Source organism: Apium graveolens, chromosome 8 (genome assembly GCF_009905375.1).
Source record: "Apium graveolens cultivar Ventura chromosome 8, ASM990537v1, whole genome shotgun sequence".
In the NCBI taxonomy this organism is placed as follows: domain Eukaryota; kingdom Viridiplantae; phylum Streptophyta; class Magnoliopsida; order Apiales; family Apiaceae; genus Apium; species Apium graveolens.
Window position 1 is genome coordinate 16,874,336 of NC_133654.1, and position 19,670 is coordinate 16,894,005.

At 37.0% G+C, this 19,670-nt stretch overlaps 2 protein-coding genes and 1 long non-coding RNA gene across 3 annotated transcripts; 1 reads left to right on the forward strand and 2 right to left on the reverse strand.

The window, feature by feature from the left end:
• Positions 1-610: 610 nt before the first annotated feature.
• On the reverse strand, positions 611-2,500 carry LOC141679338 (uncharacterized). The gene has a single exon (XM_074485840.1). It carries the CDS (start codon positions 2,498-2,500, stop codon positions 611-613), a length of 1,890 nt encoding a protein of 629 aa, XP_074341941.1.
• A 4,985-nt stretch (positions 2,501-7,485) lies between these two features.
• LOC141676633 (transcription factor bHLH61-like) lies at positions 7,486-8,999 on the reverse strand. The gene is made up of 4 exons (XM_074482325.1): positions 8,861-8,999; positions 8,408-8,539; positions 8,091-8,261; positions 7,486-7,862 (listed from the first exon to the last, which is right to left on the reverse strand). Exons 1-4 carry the CDS (start codon positions 8,984-8,986, stop codon positions 7,767-7,769), a joined length of 525 nt encoding a protein of 174 aa, XP_074338426.1. The 5' UTR covers positions 8,987-8,999; the 3' UTR covers positions 7,486-7,766.
• Positions 8,439-8,957, forward strand: LOC141676634 (uncharacterized). The gene is made up of 2 exons (XR_012557099.1): positions 8,439-8,577; positions 8,688-8,957. It is a non-coding gene; the product is annotated as an uncharacterized LOC141676634 (long non-coding RNA).
• Positions 9,000-19,670: the final 10,671 nt, after the last annotated feature.

A 19,670-nucleotide genomic window follows, 5' to 3' on the forward strand; every position in this document is an offset into this window, starting at 1 on the left:
GCTGAGTAAAATTTTCTTACACATGGTTTGTGTATCGGTCCTTGGGTAGGAGTTAAAATTTTAACTGGATAAAATTTTATAAGTACACATGGGTTGTGTAATGGTCCCCGGGAAGGGGTTTAAAATTTTAACTGAGTAAAATTTTCTAAGTAATATAGCGACAGTGATCGAATGATAGTAGAATAATCTTGAGCTATGGGGTGCTCAATGTGGAGTTTTAATTTAAATCATAATAAAGCAAAAATACACTCCGGGGAAAATGTTAAAAATTGCATTAAGCTGCTATAGCCTAAAAGTAGAGGAGATCCCGGAATATGCGCCCTACCTTTACTGGTAGAATTTCCTTAGGCGGGCTCCGTGCCAAGAGTTTGGGACTTCGGTCCCCCCGAGGTAGCTTAACTTGTAAGTTCCTGGTCGGAGTACTTCTTTAACCCTGTAGGGGCCTTCCCAGTTGGGTTGGAGCTTTCCCTGATTGGTTAGGTCCGAGGCCTCGGTTTGTCGGAGTACCAAGTCTCCTTCTTCATATTCTCTGATTTTGGCCTTCTTCCCAAAGTAGAGTCTTGTCTTTTCTTTGTAGCCTTCCATCTTTCTTACCGCTTCGTCTCTTATCTCATTTAGGAGTTCCATTGGTCTTAAGTCCCTCAATGTTTGAGATCTCATCAAAGTTGGCGACCCTGTGGGAAGGGGACCCGATTTCGATTGGTATGCGGGCTTCGGTACCGTATGCAAGCTTGAAGGGGGTCTCATTCGTTCCCGTTCTAGGGGTGGTTCTGTAGGACCACAGGACTTTTGGAAGCTCATCAGGCCAAGTTTTTTTGGTTTCTTCCAGTCTCTTTTCCAGGCCCCGAAGTATGGTTCTGTTAGTTACTTCGACCTGTCCATTTCCCTGAGGGTGTGCAACCGACGCTCTTTTGTGCTTGATTCCGAGGTCTTTCAGATATGCTTCAAATTCGGACCCGACGAACTGCGGGCCATTGTCGGAGATGAGGACTACAGGGATCCCGAACCTCATGACGATCGGGTCCATAAACTTGATACAATCTTGTTGATTGATTTTCCTCATGGCTTTAGCTTCTGCCCACTTTGTCATGTAATCAATGGCTACCAGGACGTAGCGGAGGTCGCCTTTTGCTCGGGGGAAGGGGCCCATGATATCTATGCCCCATACAGCGAACAGGATAGGAGATAATACCGATGCTGGCAGGCTGGGGCTTTGTCTGGGAACATTGCTGAATTTCTGGAACTGGGGGCACTTCTTGACGTAAGCGATGGAGTCGGAGTGTATTGTGGGCCAGTAATACCCTTGTCTGATGATTATGTAAGCTAGAGCTTTGGCTGCCAGGTGGTCTCCGCAGATGCCTTCATGAACCTCTCGGAGGCAATAATTGGCCTCCTCAGGGTCTACACATTTCAAGGTAGGTGCAGAGAAGGTTCTTCTGTATAGCTGACCCTCTTCCAGGAAGAAACGAGCATCTTTGTGTTTCAAGTATCTGGCCTTGTTCTGGTCTTTCGGGAGCGTCCCATCTCTTAAGTAAGCTATGTAGGGAGTCATCCAATTGTCTGGGCTCCCGATGCACAGGACCTCAGCTTGCTCTGTGTTGGGTACTTTAAGTTCTTCGAAGTATACTGAACTAACGAGGTCCGAGGCATTCTGCACGAGCTTGGACAACTCATCTGCTTTGGAGTTCTCTTCTCTGTTGATCTGAAGTATGGTGATGTCGGGAGTGGCTTCCAAGATGTTCCGTACCATTGCCTGGTACTGTGCCAGTGTTGGATCTTTCGCGATATATTCTCCGTTGGTTTGCTTGACTACGATCTGAGAATCACTGTAGACGGTCATTTTTGAAATACCAAGAGATTTTGCCAATTTGAGCCCGGCAATGAGTGCTTCATATTCAGCCTGATTATTCGTTGCCTTGAATGTGAAAGTTATTGCCTGCTGAATGGTAAAGCCCTCCGGGCTAATAAAGATGAGGCCCGCTCCGGACCTTTCGGCCGTGGATGATCCGTCAACATAGAGCTTCCAGGAATCCATTTCCGAGTTGGTTCTCTTCGGGGTTATCTCTTGGGGTGAGGGTTGATTACGCTCCGGGAAGGTGCATTCTATCACGAATTCGGCTAAGGCCTGGGCCTTTATTGCCGTGCGTGGCACGAATTTGATGTTGAATTGACTTAATTCAATGGCCCAGTTAACTAACCTTCCGGAGGCATCTGGCTTGTGAATGACCTTCCTGAGCTGCTGGTCTGTGACCACTCTGATCTCTCGGCCTTGGAAGTATTGCCTCAGCTTCCTGCTGGAGTGTACAAGGGCCAAGGCAAATTTTTCCAAGTTTGGGTACCGAGTCTCGGCGTCCTTGAGGACTTGGATGACATAGTAGATGGGGCTCTGCGTTCCTCCTTCCTCCCGGACCAGTGCCGAAGAGACAGTTTTGGGGTCAGCGGCGATGTAGAGAGATAGAGGCTCTCCGGGCTTGGCTTTGGAAAGCACCGGGGGGTCCATCAGGTGCCTCTTGATTTCCTCGAAAGCTGTGTGACATTCTGGAGTCCAATCCACTAACTTCTTGTCCCGGGCACCTTTCAGCAACTCGAAGAATGGGAGACATCTCTCCGCCAGTTACGGGATAAATCTTCGCAGGGCTGCTAGGCATCCTGCCAACTTCTGGATGTCCCTCTGTGTTTGAGGTATCTTCATTTCTATGATGGCGTTGATTTTCTCTGGGTTTGCTTCTATTCCTCTTTTGCTGACCAAGAATCCCAGGAATTTGCCTGAAGGTACCCCGAATGCATATTTCTCCGGATTCAGCTTCATGTTGTACCTCCTCAGGTTGTCAAAACACTCCTTGAGGTCTTTTATGTGATCTGGGGTGGTGAGTGACTTGGAGATCATATGATCTATATAAGATTCCATGTTCCTCCCCAACTGGCTCTTGAAAATTGTGTTCATCATTTTCTGGTAGGTGGCTCCGGCGTTGATGAGTCCGAAAGGCATCATGATGAGGCGTAAACTACCCTATGAGTAATGAAGGCCATTTTGGCGATGTCTTCGGGATTCATGCGAACCTGGTTGTATCCCGAAAAGGCGTCCATGAAGCTGAGCATGGTGTGGCCCGAAGTCGCGTCGATTAGCTTGTCAATATTTGGGAGGGGATAGGAATCTTTAGGGCACGCAGCATTGAGGCTCGTGTAGTCGACACACATTCTCCACTTTCCATTCGGCTTCTTGACTAGCACCACGTTGGCGAGCCAGTCGGGGTACTTGATCTCGCAGATGATGTCGGCCCTGAGCAGCTTTTCTATCTCCTCGTCTATTGCTTGCTGTCGTTCGGGAGCAAAGTTTCTCCTTTTCTTTTTGATCGGTTTTTTCCTCGGGTCTACATCCAGGCTGTGCATTGCCATTGACTGATCGATCCCGGGCATATCTTTTGGTGCCCATGCGAATACATCTGCGTATTCTCTTAACAGCGAGATGAGCTCTTCCTGAAAGGATGCCTCTAGGCCTTTTCCAATTTTCAACTTCCGGGTGGAGTTCCCGGGGTCCAATTCTATCTCCAATGTCTGGGCGGCAGGTTCTACCTTGGTTTTCTCTCTTACTTCCACAAATTTCTGTATCCGGGCGTCGGCGTTGATTACGCTGTATCCCGAGTCCTCTATCATGTTGACGTTCAGCTTTGGCCTTTTGCTGAAATGTTCGCGATGTTTCTTGCGGCTTTGGCCTTTGGGTAAGGCCATTGCCTTCTTTCTTTTTTCTGGATCAGTTTCAGCCATGACCAGCACCTGTCCATAGCATTTTCCCGAAGTGCCCCGGTCCCCCCTAAGTTCTCCAATGCCTCTCGGGGTGGGGAACTTCAGCTTCAGGTAAATTGTAGACGGGATGGCCCGAAGCTTGGTGACGGTAGGTCTTCCCAGGATCATGTTATAAGAGGATGCAACATTTATCACGTAGAACTTCATGATATGAGATACCTGCCGGGGTGCGGTACCAAAGACCATGGGGAGGTATATTACCCCGCGGATCGGGATCATATTGTTCCCGAATCCGTAGAGAGGGTCTTCGAGACATGGATCCATGCGGAGGTGTCCTAACTTCATCCTGTTAAGGGTATGCTCGAAAACAATGTTAGCTGAGGAACCATTATCAACCAAAATTCTTTGTACCTCATTTTCGGCGATGTCGAGGGTCACGATCAGGGCCTGGTTGTGCTCGGGATCCAGGCCTTCATAATCTGCATTGGAGAAATATATGCGCTCATCTTCAGCAGGCTGGATCATCTGGACATCATTGCCCTCATCCGGACTCCGGGGTGGGGAGGAGGTTCCTCCGAAAATCATGTTGACCACATGTTTCCCGCCACCAGAGGGCTTATCTCTGTCATCAAGTCTTCTTTGTAGGTACTGGTTCATGTTGCCCTTTTTGATCTGATCTTCAATGAATATTTTGAAAGAGAAGCAGTTCTCCGTGGTGTGGCCATGATCTTCGTGGTACCCGTAATTCTTGTCTCGGGCCCTGTTCCCAGGTGGTGCCAACAGCGGCTTCGGGGGGGGGGGTAATAAAAGGGCTTTCCCTTGACTTCTCTCAAGATATCTGCCCGGGGCCGATTGAGCGGAGTCCATTCTGGCTCCGGTTTTGGTTCCTTCTTAGGCTTGGGCTTCCTATCATTCTTCTGGGGTCTGGAGTAGTCATCCCGGGGTGGGGTCCCCCTGGATTGCTGCACATAATTGGTTTGTCTGTCGGTCATGTGTCTCTTTTCTTTCCCATAGGCGCGGCGGTGTTCCGGGGACTCATCATCATCCCGGATCCTCCTATTCATCTTCATTGAGGTGAGGAAGTCATTTTCTTTGATAAACTTTGATGCCATTGCATAGGCCGAGGCAAGGCTTTGGGGTTCTCTATGGATTAGGTCTTTCACGTAGCTTTCACATGAAACTGGGTGGAGATTACGCTGGAAGATATTCACGGCTTCCTTTTCTTCAAGGTTGGAGAGCTGGTTGACTGATTCTTGAAATCTTTTGATGAACTCCAGAAGGGTTTCTCTGCTTCTCTATGGTATGGTTTCCAGGTGGCACATCTGGAGCTCGTTCATACGGTTCGCCCTGAACCTCTTGAGAAATAACTCCCGGAAGTCCTTCCAAGAGTCGATGCTCCGGGAGGAGATTCGACTGAACCATTTTTGTGCCCCACCTTTTAGTGTTGAGGCGAAGAAACGGCACTTGGTGAGGTCATTGTAGTCGTATATGTTCGAGATCTGCTCAAAGTAGTTGAGATGTTCTTCGGGGTCGGCAAGCCCGTCAAAGGAGTCGAAGTTGAAGTGCTTGAGTGTTGATTCTCTGGGGGTGGATTCCAGCTTTCTGGTGAAGGGCGTGGCCGCCGCCCCAACTTCCACGTCTCCTTCCACTTTTCTCTTGAGATCCCGGAGAACCCGGGCCATTTGTTCCTGTTTGGATTCCTTTTCAGATTCAGAATCCGAAGAGACATGGATTCGGTGTGCCTTCTTCTTTATTTTGGCTTCTTCCTCTTGGACCCTCTTTTCGATGTTGGCTTTGGCCTTGGCCTCTTCTTCCTTTCGGATGCGGTCCCGGAGCGTGGCCCTCTTGATTTCGTCTCGGGCGTCCTCTGACGACCTCTTAGTTTTGCAAATACGATCCAAGACTGAGCCCCGGGATTCTTCCGAGTGCTCTTCCTGATCCTCCGGACGGGTTCCAGGAGCCTTGTTCTTTTCTTTCCACAGGTTCATGGCCGCTTGAATCTGCTCCGGGGTCATATTTCCCCAAGGGTTTGTAGAGGTTTCATCATACTTGTGGGCTGCCTTCTCTATGGTTAACCTCTGGTCTCCGGGATGAAGCTGAGATGAAGCACGAGCTGTGGGGGGCTCTTCATCTATATCCTCCATCTCGCCGTCCCTGGGCGGGGCGACGGTCGACTGAATGGTTCCGGAGATGGAGGTTTTGCTTTTTCGCGTGGTCATTAGTCTTGGAACAGATTACGGGTAATGGTACCAGGATGTGTGACTGTTCTGGAGGAAAAAATAAGAAAAGTAAGTTGTAAAGAGAGTGAGGGTTTTTGTTCTTACCAGAGAGAGGGTTTCTTTAGTTTTGTAGCTGTGTAATGTAGCTGGAGATGACACCACATCACCGGAGGTTCGCCCCTCCTTCTAGCGCCAATGATAACTCGGTTTCTTCCCAGGTCTTCTCCTTTCTCACACGCGCTGGGACCCAACTTCCGTAGCGGTTGGAGTGTGGTTAACCTGCTAAGTAGGGGTCTCTGCAAAACAGAACCGGAGGGGTGGTTGTATCCCGCGGCAACTCCGGTGTGAGAGTAAGAAATGGGCTTTCTTTAAGAAGAAGAAGAAGAGGGAAGAAGGGGCTATCCTAAATATATGTGAGGGTGTGTGTATAGGTGTGTAGCAGTCAAATATTTTTCAACCCATAAAACCCTCTTTTTGGGGCCTTTTATAGGTCCCAAGGTTTAGGGTTTTTGGGGTTTGTACCTCTTCATCCTGGCCTTTGATCATTCTTGGTTGGTGATTGGTTGGACGGTTCAGATTGACTGTGTGGTCATGTGTCCTTTCTCCATCAGAGTTGTCTTGGGATGTTTACCAATGGACGGCTGGGATGCCATTGTTCCATTTTGGGTAACATGAAACAGTTGACTTTTTTGTCCTGTGCCATGTGGCACCGGGGACCACCCTGGCTTGGGCCCGGGGTGTTTTCTCTTTTGGGCCTCTGTTCCTTTATTTGGGCATGATTACTTCTGACCTATCAAGTACTAGTGTTTTAAGACATCATTAGGACATTGTTGGAGACTCTTTTGTCTAAAATGCCTTAAATTTTAACTTAAAAAAAGTTTTTAGGACAATTTTGGAATTGCTTTTATGTGCATCTAAAATTGTAAATGATGGATGGTCTATCAAGCGTGCGTGTTGACATATGATATATTCCAATTCCCTAGCTAGCTAGTTAACTGAAAACAAAAGAATGTCAATTTCATATACAGTAATTTAGTTAGTTCTTATCACTTAAATCCTGAACAAATTACAAGAACCTTGCGACAATACTTCGGTGTCGATTTGTATATCTGTAGCATTGCATGTCCTCACGTCTTGTTCTAATCATGCCTGGCTTGTGATAATTACCAGACGACAAGGAAAAAATATTTGATACATATATTTTATTGTATATATATAGTCATTGCGGTACTAGCCAAATCCGATTTGTGGGATCCTATTTTAAATAAATACCATATATTTCAAATTTATATATTAATGATTGTGGAATTTTGGTGAAATTATATATGGAAAGCATTTCTGCTCTGCAGAGCTTGAAAATAATTTTTTTTTGACAACCGTACTAATGTTATGCTCTAAAACTTATAAAATATTTAGAAGAATTTAATGATAATCAACTATACTCTTAATTCTGCAGCATCTCCCTCTATTGACAAGATGTGTTTGTGAGTGAGTTTAGTTAGAGAAAAAAAAAGGCCATATATATATGTATAAATATATTGAAGACAAGAAAGGCATATAGTACTACTATTTACATGTCATGAAAATCCTTTCTGCAAATGTTGTTTTGCACTTCACATCGCAAAAGAAGATTCTCAAGATGAACTATAACTATATATAGATATGCATGGTTTCTCAAACCATAATTTGCTACTGGTTCAAGTATTGATGATCCGAGTCGCCACCAAGTAAGCTCGACTGTTAGCTAGCTTATCCGTACTAGCAAACATTTAGCTCCACATGTGAGATAGGGAAGGGCAGATCCTAATTAGCATCATTAGTCTCACTCCAATTCCGAATAGCGTCTGAAACCGCCTTTTTCACTGCTTGAGCATCAACAATTTCTCCATTTTCATGGTTCTGCCAATTATTTGTAAAGTGTGATAAATTTATTTCATGTATGTATGCAGTGCTAATTTACTTCAAACATCAAACAAACTGAACTATGTGTAATCTTGTAGCATATTTATGTATACCAGATAACGAAAACATGCATGCTTTATATTCTTCTTTTCTTCCTTTTTCTTTTTACTAACAACTGGCCAGCTCGCATAGATGTACTACACGAGGTACATGTATATATCTTACCTCTCCGCCAAGGGCTTCCAGTCGAAAACTATCTTCACAAGAAACCCTAGCTTCCACAACATGAAGGCCAAGTTCATCAAAAACTTCCAGTATTGAAACAAGTAAACCTGGACAACTCTTGTGAGAATATATATTCACTAGAAAACCAGTTTCCAGTGATTCTACTACAACCTGCATACGTAATAGAGCAGAAAGGAACAATGATTAATCTTTATTGCACAATAAATTATTAAGTTATTATTAGTTCTTTTAAAACCTCAAGGCCATAGGAGAAGGATCTATCATATGATGGTAAATTACTATATCTTAATACTTACCTCAGGACATGAATCCTCACCATGTCTTGAAGTTTCCCCAGTTGTTTGGACATCTTGATTCAGCCTTTCTACTTTTTGTTTAAGTTCTTGTATATACTTTGCTGCATCTAATATGATTGATGTTTCTCTTTGCTGTCACAGAAATAAACAGACTCTATCAAACATCCTATGTATGTATGCCATCTCTTCTTTGGATTTTACTTCCGATACGTATTAATAGATCATATATATGTCTACAACACATGATATCATATTCTTCTCTTCTCCTTTTTTCAATTAGAGCTGGAGGCAGGAAGATCTAGATATACAGACAAGAGACAGCTAAGAAGAAACTTAGAGAAGGCAAATTAGACATAAAGAGAGAGGAATAGTGGCCATTAATGAATATCACTATAGATTTGTATGTGTGTTTATGATGATTGATGATGAATAACTAAGTATAGACAGACTTACTGCCTGAGAGTTTGTAAGGGAACGAAGTAGTTGTAACTTCTCATGCAGATCTGCAGAAGTTTTACTTTGCTCTTTAGAGACCATTTTTGCTCTAATCTCCTTGTGAGTTCTTCCCTCTTTTATCATTCAGAAGCTCTACTAAGGGGCCGGTCCATTGGGATGTGTAGTGCCCTTTCAAGATAATTTATGTGATCACTTTCACTTTTTTTTTTTAAATTTCTCCACAATTGATGATCTTAACTGCAATGATGTTGGGATAATATGTTAAACAATGCATTCCATGCCTTCCAAATAGCTAGCTAGGAAATATTACATGTTATGTTTCATGTATTGTATTGCAATTGTATAGTCACATGCTGCATTAGTCCCGTCCTTTTAGCATTAATTTGTACTCCCACTTAGATAGCATTATGCCATTATCATTGCAAAATTTCGACATTGTATAAACTACAAGCCTCGGTGTATTCTATAGTATCAAAAAAATTAGAGATTGTGACGAATTAATAATTAAACAAATGAGTATAAATTAGAGTTTTTATAATTCTAGGTAATAGTCAAATTTTTTATGCATTAAGTCTATCTTATGTTTCTTCAAAAAAAAGTCTATCTTATGTTTAATCTTATCTTTAGTTATCCATGTTTTTTAATAATAAGTTATTATATATATATAAATCTAAATACTAATATTAATATTAATATTGATTCACTTATAAATTTTTGATTTAGTATTTATACATATATGTGTGACATTGGTTATTAAAAATGTAGTATAATTTTTTTGGTATCAAATAATAACATATATATCCAAAGACGTTGGTTTGAGTGTTTTAAAATTTGTCAAAAAGAAAAATCAAAATGGTGGATGTGTTTAATTATATTCAATATTCTAATACAACTCAATACAAATTGTAGTAACATATAATGAAAATAATAGGTACCTTCAATCTAAAAGGTGGAAAATGTGTGAGTAGATGAGGTAGTTTGGATCATAATTTGGCATTAGTGGATAAATAGGGAATGTTGTTGCATAGCTCCTTTTTTATTTCATAACAATATAAAAGTGAAAAAATAAAATTGCACATGCATAAATCAAAACTGAGAAAAATGAATATATATAGATAATTTAGTTTTTTCACACTTTTTACTCCTAAAATTAAAAAAGCAGCTCTCAAAATAACATTTAAGACTTTTGATTTACACACATTTTCATGTATTTTGAAAATTTTATAAATAATGTTTTTAATTATTTAGTCAAAAATATATTAAAATATTAAAAATCAGAGGGAGCATGTACTTGCACTCTATTGTGATAATTTTGGATGCCTCCGAGCTATTTCTCACGGGCAATTTGGAGTTCATTGTTGGTCCTCTCCCTATCCTTCCCCAGGTGTAATGCTATTAATTATATGTGGATAGTGGAACTATTCGTGAATGATATATATGTTTTATTTGGCTAAGCAGGGTTTAGCAACAAATTTGATGTTGTTACAAATCTGTGAGATTGCAAGATGTGCCCCTTGTATGTTCTAATGAGTAGTGACAACATATATATCACGAGATGTTTGTAATAATATTTAATCGGGTAAGGCTCCATTTTGTCCTTGACCATGCATAGATATGGCATATATAATCTTCTAGCTTCCAAAGAATATATTGATGCAAATATATATTTATATATATAATATTGTTTGGCATACAATGAATATTAAGTAAAATGAGTTCTCTCCATCACTATATATATATGGTTGAAAAATTAATTAGATTGAGTCAAATTTGTGAAAAGTTAGTATTTATTGTATAATATAAGACATATATTAAGAATTAAGAATATGAATATATGTGATATATATTGTAGGATAGTGTTAGTTAACTTTTTAAAATTAACAGGAGCTGACCTATAATTTTTACAAAAATTTAAAAGCAATAAATAATGAAATAAGATAAACACATAAATAAGAGTTCACACTATCAAAAAGGTGGTACGCCTGTTAATAAATAGTGCTAACATAATTATTGAGGGCTAATATTATATATACACAAGTGCCAACTAGGTCCGCAGGTAATCGCTTAACCATACAAAACGCTCAGTTCATTTACAATCGCACCGCTGTTTACCGATAATCAACAAAATACGGATCAAATATAAATTAAAATTACAGAAATCACATATTCATGAATTGACCGCAGATTTGAATTTTAAATAATCGCAAAAGTCGAACCTCAACCGTAAACCGCTATATATAATATAATATATAATATATATCATAAAATGGAGAAACATCCGTTTATAAAAATTAAAAGATAAAGAGTTTGGGATTTTTTTTATCGTAGGTAACCCGCAGTCGCTACCCTTTGGGTGCGCACTGGGTAAACCCTACGGGCTCACGCAATAGCCTGCAAATCACGTAAACTCAGGAGGCATAATCATAAATTCTCTTCCCGTGGGATTCGAACCTGTGACCAAGAGGATAGTTTTCCTCTTTTTAACCAATTGAGCCAACCCTTGCGGGCGAGTTTGAGATTTTAGAATATTAGACTTTGTGTTTTATAATTTAAATAAATTATTAAAAGAATAAAACTTAAGCCCAAGCCCAATAATCACCTATACTCTTGTAGTACAATTATTTTAAAAAATTTCTAAAATTTGATGAGTATATATTTGTAATAAACTATTTTATTTGTCATTTATCATACAAGTCAATGATTGAACCACAAATCGATCCGCACCAACAGCAACTGAGCAGTTGAAAAAATCGCGATTAACTACAACTATAAATACAGTTGAGATAGGAGATTTAAGAAAATCCCTTGTATATAATTTGGTGCAATTTTGATCTTACAACCGCACCAAATTTAACACACCCCTACCGCCAACAAATTTAGTCCATCTCACATCTGACTCGCATGCATGAGAAGGAATGCTTTCAAGTTTAATCAGTATAAACATATTGTCTTCGCCAGTAACAAATTTATCAAGATAAATCATGCTTGCTGCCAAGATAAATCATCACAAAACAACAATGTTATAGATATATATTATATGAACCCCCGCCTGGTCATGTAGTCCCCATCTTGTCTTATATAAAAATACAAATTTTTTATTGTGTGTCTATGGGCGTACAATAGAAAGATATGTGTCAAAATTTGATTGATTTTTTAATCATAAATATTGATGAACCTCCTGCATTTATATTAATTCTATCAATTAAAATACTTCAAATTCATAAAATTTAGAGTTTAATATATGTCCATGAAACACACTAGACTAACCCATAAAAATAATATCATCTCGTCAAAGAATATTCTACGGCTTGCTCGTATTCTTGCAACAACCCAACCACTTCCGGTGGTGGTAATTAACACACCTGTATATATCAACCCGTTTATACCAACCGCAAATTGGGACTTTCAAAATTTTAAAGTATAAAAATTTAGTGTAATCCCTTCTAATCGAGGCGGGAATTTTTGATGAAAATGTAAGCTTTTTTAATTACTATTATAAAAAGCTACCAGAAGTGTAATACTATGAGTCCGTTTGGCAATTTCGTTAAGTGGATTTATTAGCTTATAAGTCCATAACAGCTTATTGACGAGTGTTTGTCGATCCAGCTTATAAGTTATAGAATTTACAATTTATAAGCTGATAAGTTGAATGTTGATAACGACCTACTTTTTCACAACTTATTTTTGATTTTTGATTTTTTCATTTTTTTATCAATTTTAATTTTAGAATATATTTCTTTAAATGTTAATATAACTTAAAATATAAGAATTAAGATAATTATATATAAAAATTATTTATTTTAATTCATTTAAATAAAAACAATTCTGACTTATAAGTTAAATTATCCAAACACTTATATAACTTATAAGTATATTTATTAACATATCACTTATTACTCACTTATTCAATTTAAGTAATAAGTTACTTATTTTAAGATTTCCCGAGGCGCTATATGGTACTTCTGTACAATGTGAAAGGACATTGCTATGACATTGCAGCAGAATAATATGACAAAATTAAATATACTCCCTATGTCCCATTCATTTCTCATACACTTTCCTTTTTGGGGTGTCCCATTCATTTCTCTAAATTTCAAAATTTACCAAAAATAGTAAAAATTTTATAATATAAAAATTAACTACACCCACTCATATTCACTGTTTTCTTCCATTACACTAACTTTATACATTAAATATTGATTGACCCCACCACTTTACCCACTTTTCTTACTTTTTCTCTCAACATTCCATTTTTTCTTAACCTCCGTGCCCAAATCAAATGTATACTTCTCAATGGGACGGAGGGAGTAGTATTTTTGCCTGTCTTGCTTGCCAAGACCCGGCCAAACGGTCGGGCCGAATTTTCGGCGATCAGGTTCATGAATCAGGCAGCTCGTGAACGATCTGTGAAGCTGAACGTGCCATGCCGACCAATTTGACGGAATATGAACCCGTCATTGGCTCGCGAATTAGGCGACTCAGACGGTCCGGCAAATTCTGGCGGAATGCGGGCTACGAATAGGCGAAGTAACGAATAATGAATTCGGCGAATTTGGCGAATAACTACATTTACTACTTCTCTCTACTATAACCACTGTATACATATAATATTAATCGGTCCCACTATTTTACTTTCTTTTTAAAAAAAATTCCATTATTTTATCATTTTTCTTAAATTTCATGCTCAACCCAAATATAAACATTTGGTGAGGGAGTACTAGCAATGCATGGTAAAAAATACACTAGTAATGAGTTCTCTTGACATTAGCAACCCGGCCCTGCATGCTCTAACAATATACTTATGATATAAAAAGTGTGGCATTGTATACCGATTCTAGGATGGGATTCAACACAAAGAAAGTTGGAACACTTTATAAGCCAACTTTACTTATATATTATACTGTTCAAGCTAGGGTATGTACGAGAAGTGGATTTAATAAATTTAAATTCAGATATAGGTTTCTAAAAATGGAAAAAGTGGTATTTAATTTGCTGAACGTGTGATACTTGACGTTCTACGCTCTATCTCGTCCCCATAGTTATAATGTTAGGTCAGAAACTTGCAATTTGCAAAGCTACATGTTATTTAACAATTAAGTTTACGTGTCAATTAACGAGGACAAGTACATATATATGTTTTGAGAACAGTGTTGGGTATCTTAAAATTTGTTACACCTTTTTCATTTCTTTTTATACATTTTATTTTATTGGATGTTCCGTTCAATTCCGTTCAATCTTATATTACCTCCGTTCCCTTCATTTGTTTATAGTTTTTTGTACATACTTGACACATATTTTAAGAGAACTATAAGATATATTTACATAATTTATTTTTAAAATTTTCTCTTTTTTTTATAAAAGTTTGAACAATATATTTTTATTTAGAAGAAAAAAAAATAAAAACGATTTATACAACTACATTTAATAAGAGTATTAAAATGTGTGTCGAGTACTCGTCCCACAATGTAAAAAATTGAGGGGACAAATGGAATCCATTTCAAATTTTACCCAAAAATAGTAAAATTTTAAAATATAAAAATTAACTCCATCTATTATTTTTACCGTACACCCACTATATACATTAAATACAGATTGGACCCACTACTCTATTCATATTCTTATTTTTTCTCACTAAATTCTCACTTAATTACATATTTTCTTAATTTACGTGTTCAAATCAATGGGATAGAATAGAAGGAGTACCATTTTATAAATGATTTTTCTAGAAGGTATCAGTGAGTTATATATATTTTTTAGGAGTTGGTTTACTCTGTTATTGTTGATGAAAATTTTTGTCCCAACAAAATATAGGAGTCTATTATTATTATTATTATTATTATTATTATTATTATTATTATTATTATTATTATTATTATTATTATTATTATTATTAATGAGTTTAAATCCAAACACCAAATGACACATCGCACACACTCATTGGCTCACTGCATGTGTATTCTAAGTTGATTGGTTATATTACCCTCGAAGCAGAATTTGCCAACTTACTTTTAGTAAAATATAAAATCTCTATCATCACTCTTAATTTTAACTTAGGGATTACTATATTTATGATCCTTCTCTAGGTCGTCAGGAAACTCCTTTACATAGGGGTTCTAATATTGATATGTATTATTAATTATAAATTATTTGATGTAATATTTAATCAAAGAAATTATTTTTAGTCAGACTTTTCTTTTAATTTTTGTTTAGAATTTTATTGCTATTTTTAGATTAAACTTTTTTGTTATATATTTGAATTTTGAATTAGTATTTGTATATTAATTTTGTTATTGATTTTACAGATTAATTTACTTCATTTTATATTCATACATAACTGTTTTGTTATCTAAATTTCATGGGACAGTTTAGGTGCTGGGCTCCTAGAAAAAAAATAGTTATAAAGATATATAAAGATATATAAAGATATTCGCCACATCGTCCGTCTTGATTTCTAACGGCCTCTGAACGTCTGGCATGGCCAGAACCGGCCCTCCGCAGAAAAGAGTTAAAAGTAATCAAATAAAAGCGACTAATTTTTAAGGTCAACCTCATCTTTCTTTTAATCATGAATAAAATCTATTGCATATGGTGAAATTTGTTGGTGGTGATTTTTATCCGGGGGCTTTTGCTAAGAAAAGCAACCGCCACTCCGTTGCGGTCGATTTTATATTTTCAAGAATAGATGGGAATTTTTTTGTCAAAATGAAGACAAAAAATAGAAATTAAGAGTGGTAAATTCAAATTTTAGTAGAAATTAAGAGTGGGAGGTTCAAATTTTCGCCAAATATTTCAAAGGCAAAAAATTGAAAAGTTGACTTCCAATAAAAACCATCGTCTTTCCGCCAAAATGAAGACAAAAAATAGAAATTAAGAGTGGTAAATTCAAATTTTAGTAGAAATTAAGAGTGGGAGGTTCAAATTTTCGCCAAATATTTGAAGGCAAAAAATTGAAAAGTTGACTTCCAATAAAAGCCATCGTTCAAGCGGTCATTTTTATATAAATTTCACCGCAAAAAATAATTTCGACCAGTTTAAAAGTCACCGATGGTGCGCGGTCGATTTTATATTAAAATCCACCGACTTCGATCGTTTAAAGCTAAAAGCAACCGTTTTATAACCGGTGGCTGTTAGCCTTTTTTCTTGTAATGTAATTTATGTACACACAATTCTGTCAATGCGAATTAAACATTTCCTTATATAATCTTTCTAGCTAGGTTCATTTTTACTTTATTTTAAGATATTTTCAAAATAATTTTTTTAAGTACATGGATGACATAAAATTTAAGAAAGGATCAAATCCATATATTGACATGCTCATGGAGTACTAAAATGAGTTACATATATAGGATCGATCAGGTTCTTTATCACTTTCAAATTCAAATTTATAAAGATACATGCATGCTTAAGAAATTCACAGGTGCCACCAAAATGCTCACAAAATGTTCAAGAATAAGCCCGTCATATTTTACTTTATTAATTAATTAATTAAAGACATTCAAATGTACATTCAAATGAGAATATATTTTAGAATAATGTACATGGTCCCAGGATTTTGGAGGAAGCTCGACAACAAAGAATTTTAAGCTAGGATATGAAAGGGATTTGGCTTATTTTATTTAGGTAATTTAATCACCAAAAAGATTAATTTTTATTAAGTTCTACTTATACTTTTTAAATCATTTAGCCAAATGCACTAAACGATGAAGGCGATGCTTAATATTCTTTCACATATTGAGTAAAGAAACTCAAGTCATTGCAAAGAAGAAGCCTTTCTAAATCAGTATAATACAAGCCAATAAGCTAAAAGTAGATAATTATTAGGACCATTCTTGCATGATGTCAATATAATATTTCATAAATTATGGTATATGAACCTTCTGCCCAGCTGTTTGTGTTTGCAACTTGTGACAAGTGATTGTTACATTTAGGTCACGGACCCGTTTATAAGTCATGAAGACAATGAAAATTCTCAAGAATTAGACCAGGAGAAAAGGAAGTGTTTTATTGGAATATGTATGTGATAGTTAGTATTTTGTTTGTCCCTTCTTCATCACATGTAACTAATAAATCCATTGTTAAAAACAATACAACCACATGAACTGTGCCAGGGCCAACAAGGCATTTTAGTCTCTTTGTTGTTGATTGAGATATGTAATGTTGCATGATCTTCCTTGCTTTGAAATCACACAAAGGCGATGAACTCCACATCTATAACATTGGACCACAAACAAGCTCACTACTGTATGGATGGATTCAAAAGCATTTAACTAGTCTTTTATTTCACAGGTTCATTTCAGAGCAATAATTTTTTTATATAGTTCAAGAGTTTGGACCTATTTGTTATATGTAACAATGAAATAGAAAGTCTTTTTTTTATTGGTCATTCGAAATCCCAGAAATATTGTTAGATCAACAACACATACCAAATGGGTTCTGAAATAAACAACTTCTCATATTATCCACGTCTTTATTGTTGATACTTGAGTGAAGGCGCTTTTCAATTTTTTCCTAAAGTTTGTTGATCTTTTTATGTTTCAAGCGACACTCACTTTGTTTTTAATTATTACTTTGTAATCGTTTTACATTTTTTTGGGGTCACTGTTAATGGACACTACTTTTTAATCATTCATGTATCATGAAGTCGTCTTTGTTTCTGTTTATCTTCCATATCAACATACAACAGGTTTTGCTTTCTGTTTATGCTTAAGTCCTTCGATCTTTTACAAGGCAGATTTGGTTGCATTAGTATTATTTTCTGTTTTGTATGGCAAAGGATTGTTCCTCGCAGTTTGCATTTCAATTCCCCCATCCCCGGCTCTCACTCACTAGGGCATTTCCTATGACATCTATCACAATGCGCTACCTTTTGCTATATACCACAAATGAAAGCTCGTAGGTTTTCTCTAATGTCACACACCATCTTTCCTAAATCTATGTTAATTATTATAAATTGGTCAACTGACAATTTTTTGTTATAGGTCATAAATCTCCCTCCTAAATTTCAAGTTAAAAGCCAAGATGGGGCTCTTGTAGATGCTCTTATACCCCTAAACCTATATATACTTAAATAAGAGTTGTAATTAAAAATATTCTCAAATGACATAATTACTAACAAAACAAATGAACTCAAAGGGGAAAGTAAATTACAATTTTTATAATTATTTGCTCTTGGGGGGATATGAGTTTTGAGGAATATGGGCTATATCTAAAATTAAAAAGGGGAAAGTAAGAATTACAATTTTTGTAAAACAAACACCAACAAAGGGAATGAACTCAATTCTTTCCCTTCCCTTTTGTTTAGTACCCCTGACCAAACGCCCTCTATGTTACTTGATAACTGATATCCTAATTCCTAAAGTCCTATCTGTAGCAAAGTGTTTGATATAAGTAATTTTTTAATACTGTGATCATATGATGAATAGGTTTGTATGACCCATGGAGGACCTATTTGTTATATGTAATAATCAAATAGAAAGTATTTTTTTGTTGGTCATTCGAAGTCCCAGAAATATTGTTAGATCAACAACACATACCAAATGGTTCTGGAGTAAACAATTTTCCATATTATCTACGTCTTTATTGTGGATACTTGATTGAAGACGTTTTTCAATTCTTTCCTAAAGTTTGTTGATCTTTTTATGTTTCAAGCAACACTGCACTTTATTTTTTATTATTACTTTGTAATCGTTCTACATTTTTTTGGGGTCACTGTTAATGAACACTACTTTTTAATCATTTATGTATCATGAAGTCGTCTTTATTTCTGTCTATCTTCTATATCAATATACAACATGTTTTGCTTCTTGTTTATGCTTAAGTCCTTGGATCTTTTACAAGGCAGATTTGGTTGCATTAGTATTATTTTCTATTTTGTATGGCAAAGGATTGTTCCTCACAGTTTGCATTTCAATTCCCCCATCCCCGGCTCTCACTCACCAGGGCATCTCCTATGGCATCTATCAAAATGCGCAACCTTTTGCTATATATCACAAATGAAAGCTGGTAGGTTATCTTCTATGTCTCACATCATCTTTCCTAAATCTATGTTAATTACTATAAATTGGTCAACTGACAATTTTTTGTTATAGGTCGTAAATCTCCCTCCTAAATTTCATGTTAAAAGCCAAGACGGGGATCTTGTAGATGCTCTTATACCCCTAAACCTATATATACTTAAATAAGAGTTATAATTAAAAACATTCTCAAATGACATAATTACCAACAAAACAAATGAACTCAAAGGGGAAAGTGAATCACAATTTTGGTAATTATTTGCTCTTGGGGGGATATGAGTTTTGAGGAATATGGGCTATATCTAAAACTAAAAAGGGGAAAGTGAATTACAATTTTTGTAAAACAAACACCAACAAAGGAAATGAACTCGATTATTTCCCTTCCCCTTTATTTATTATCCCTGACCAAAAGCCCCCTATGTTACTTGATAACTGATATCATTCATTCCTAAAGTCCTATCTGTAGCAAAGTGTTTGATATACCATGTTAAGTAATTTTTAATATTGTGATCATATGATGAATTGGTTTGTATGACCCAAGGAGGACCTATTTGTTATATGTAACAATCAAATAGAAATTCTTTTTTGTTGGTCATTCGAAGTCCTAGAAATATTGTTAGATCAACAACACATACCAAATGGTTCCGGAGTAAACAACTTGTCATATTATCTATGTCTTTATTGTTGATACTTGAGTAAAGGCGCTTTTCAATTCTTTCCTAAAGTTTGTTGATCTTTTATGTTTCAAGCAACACTGCACTTTGTTTTTTATTATTACTTTGTAATCGTTCTAC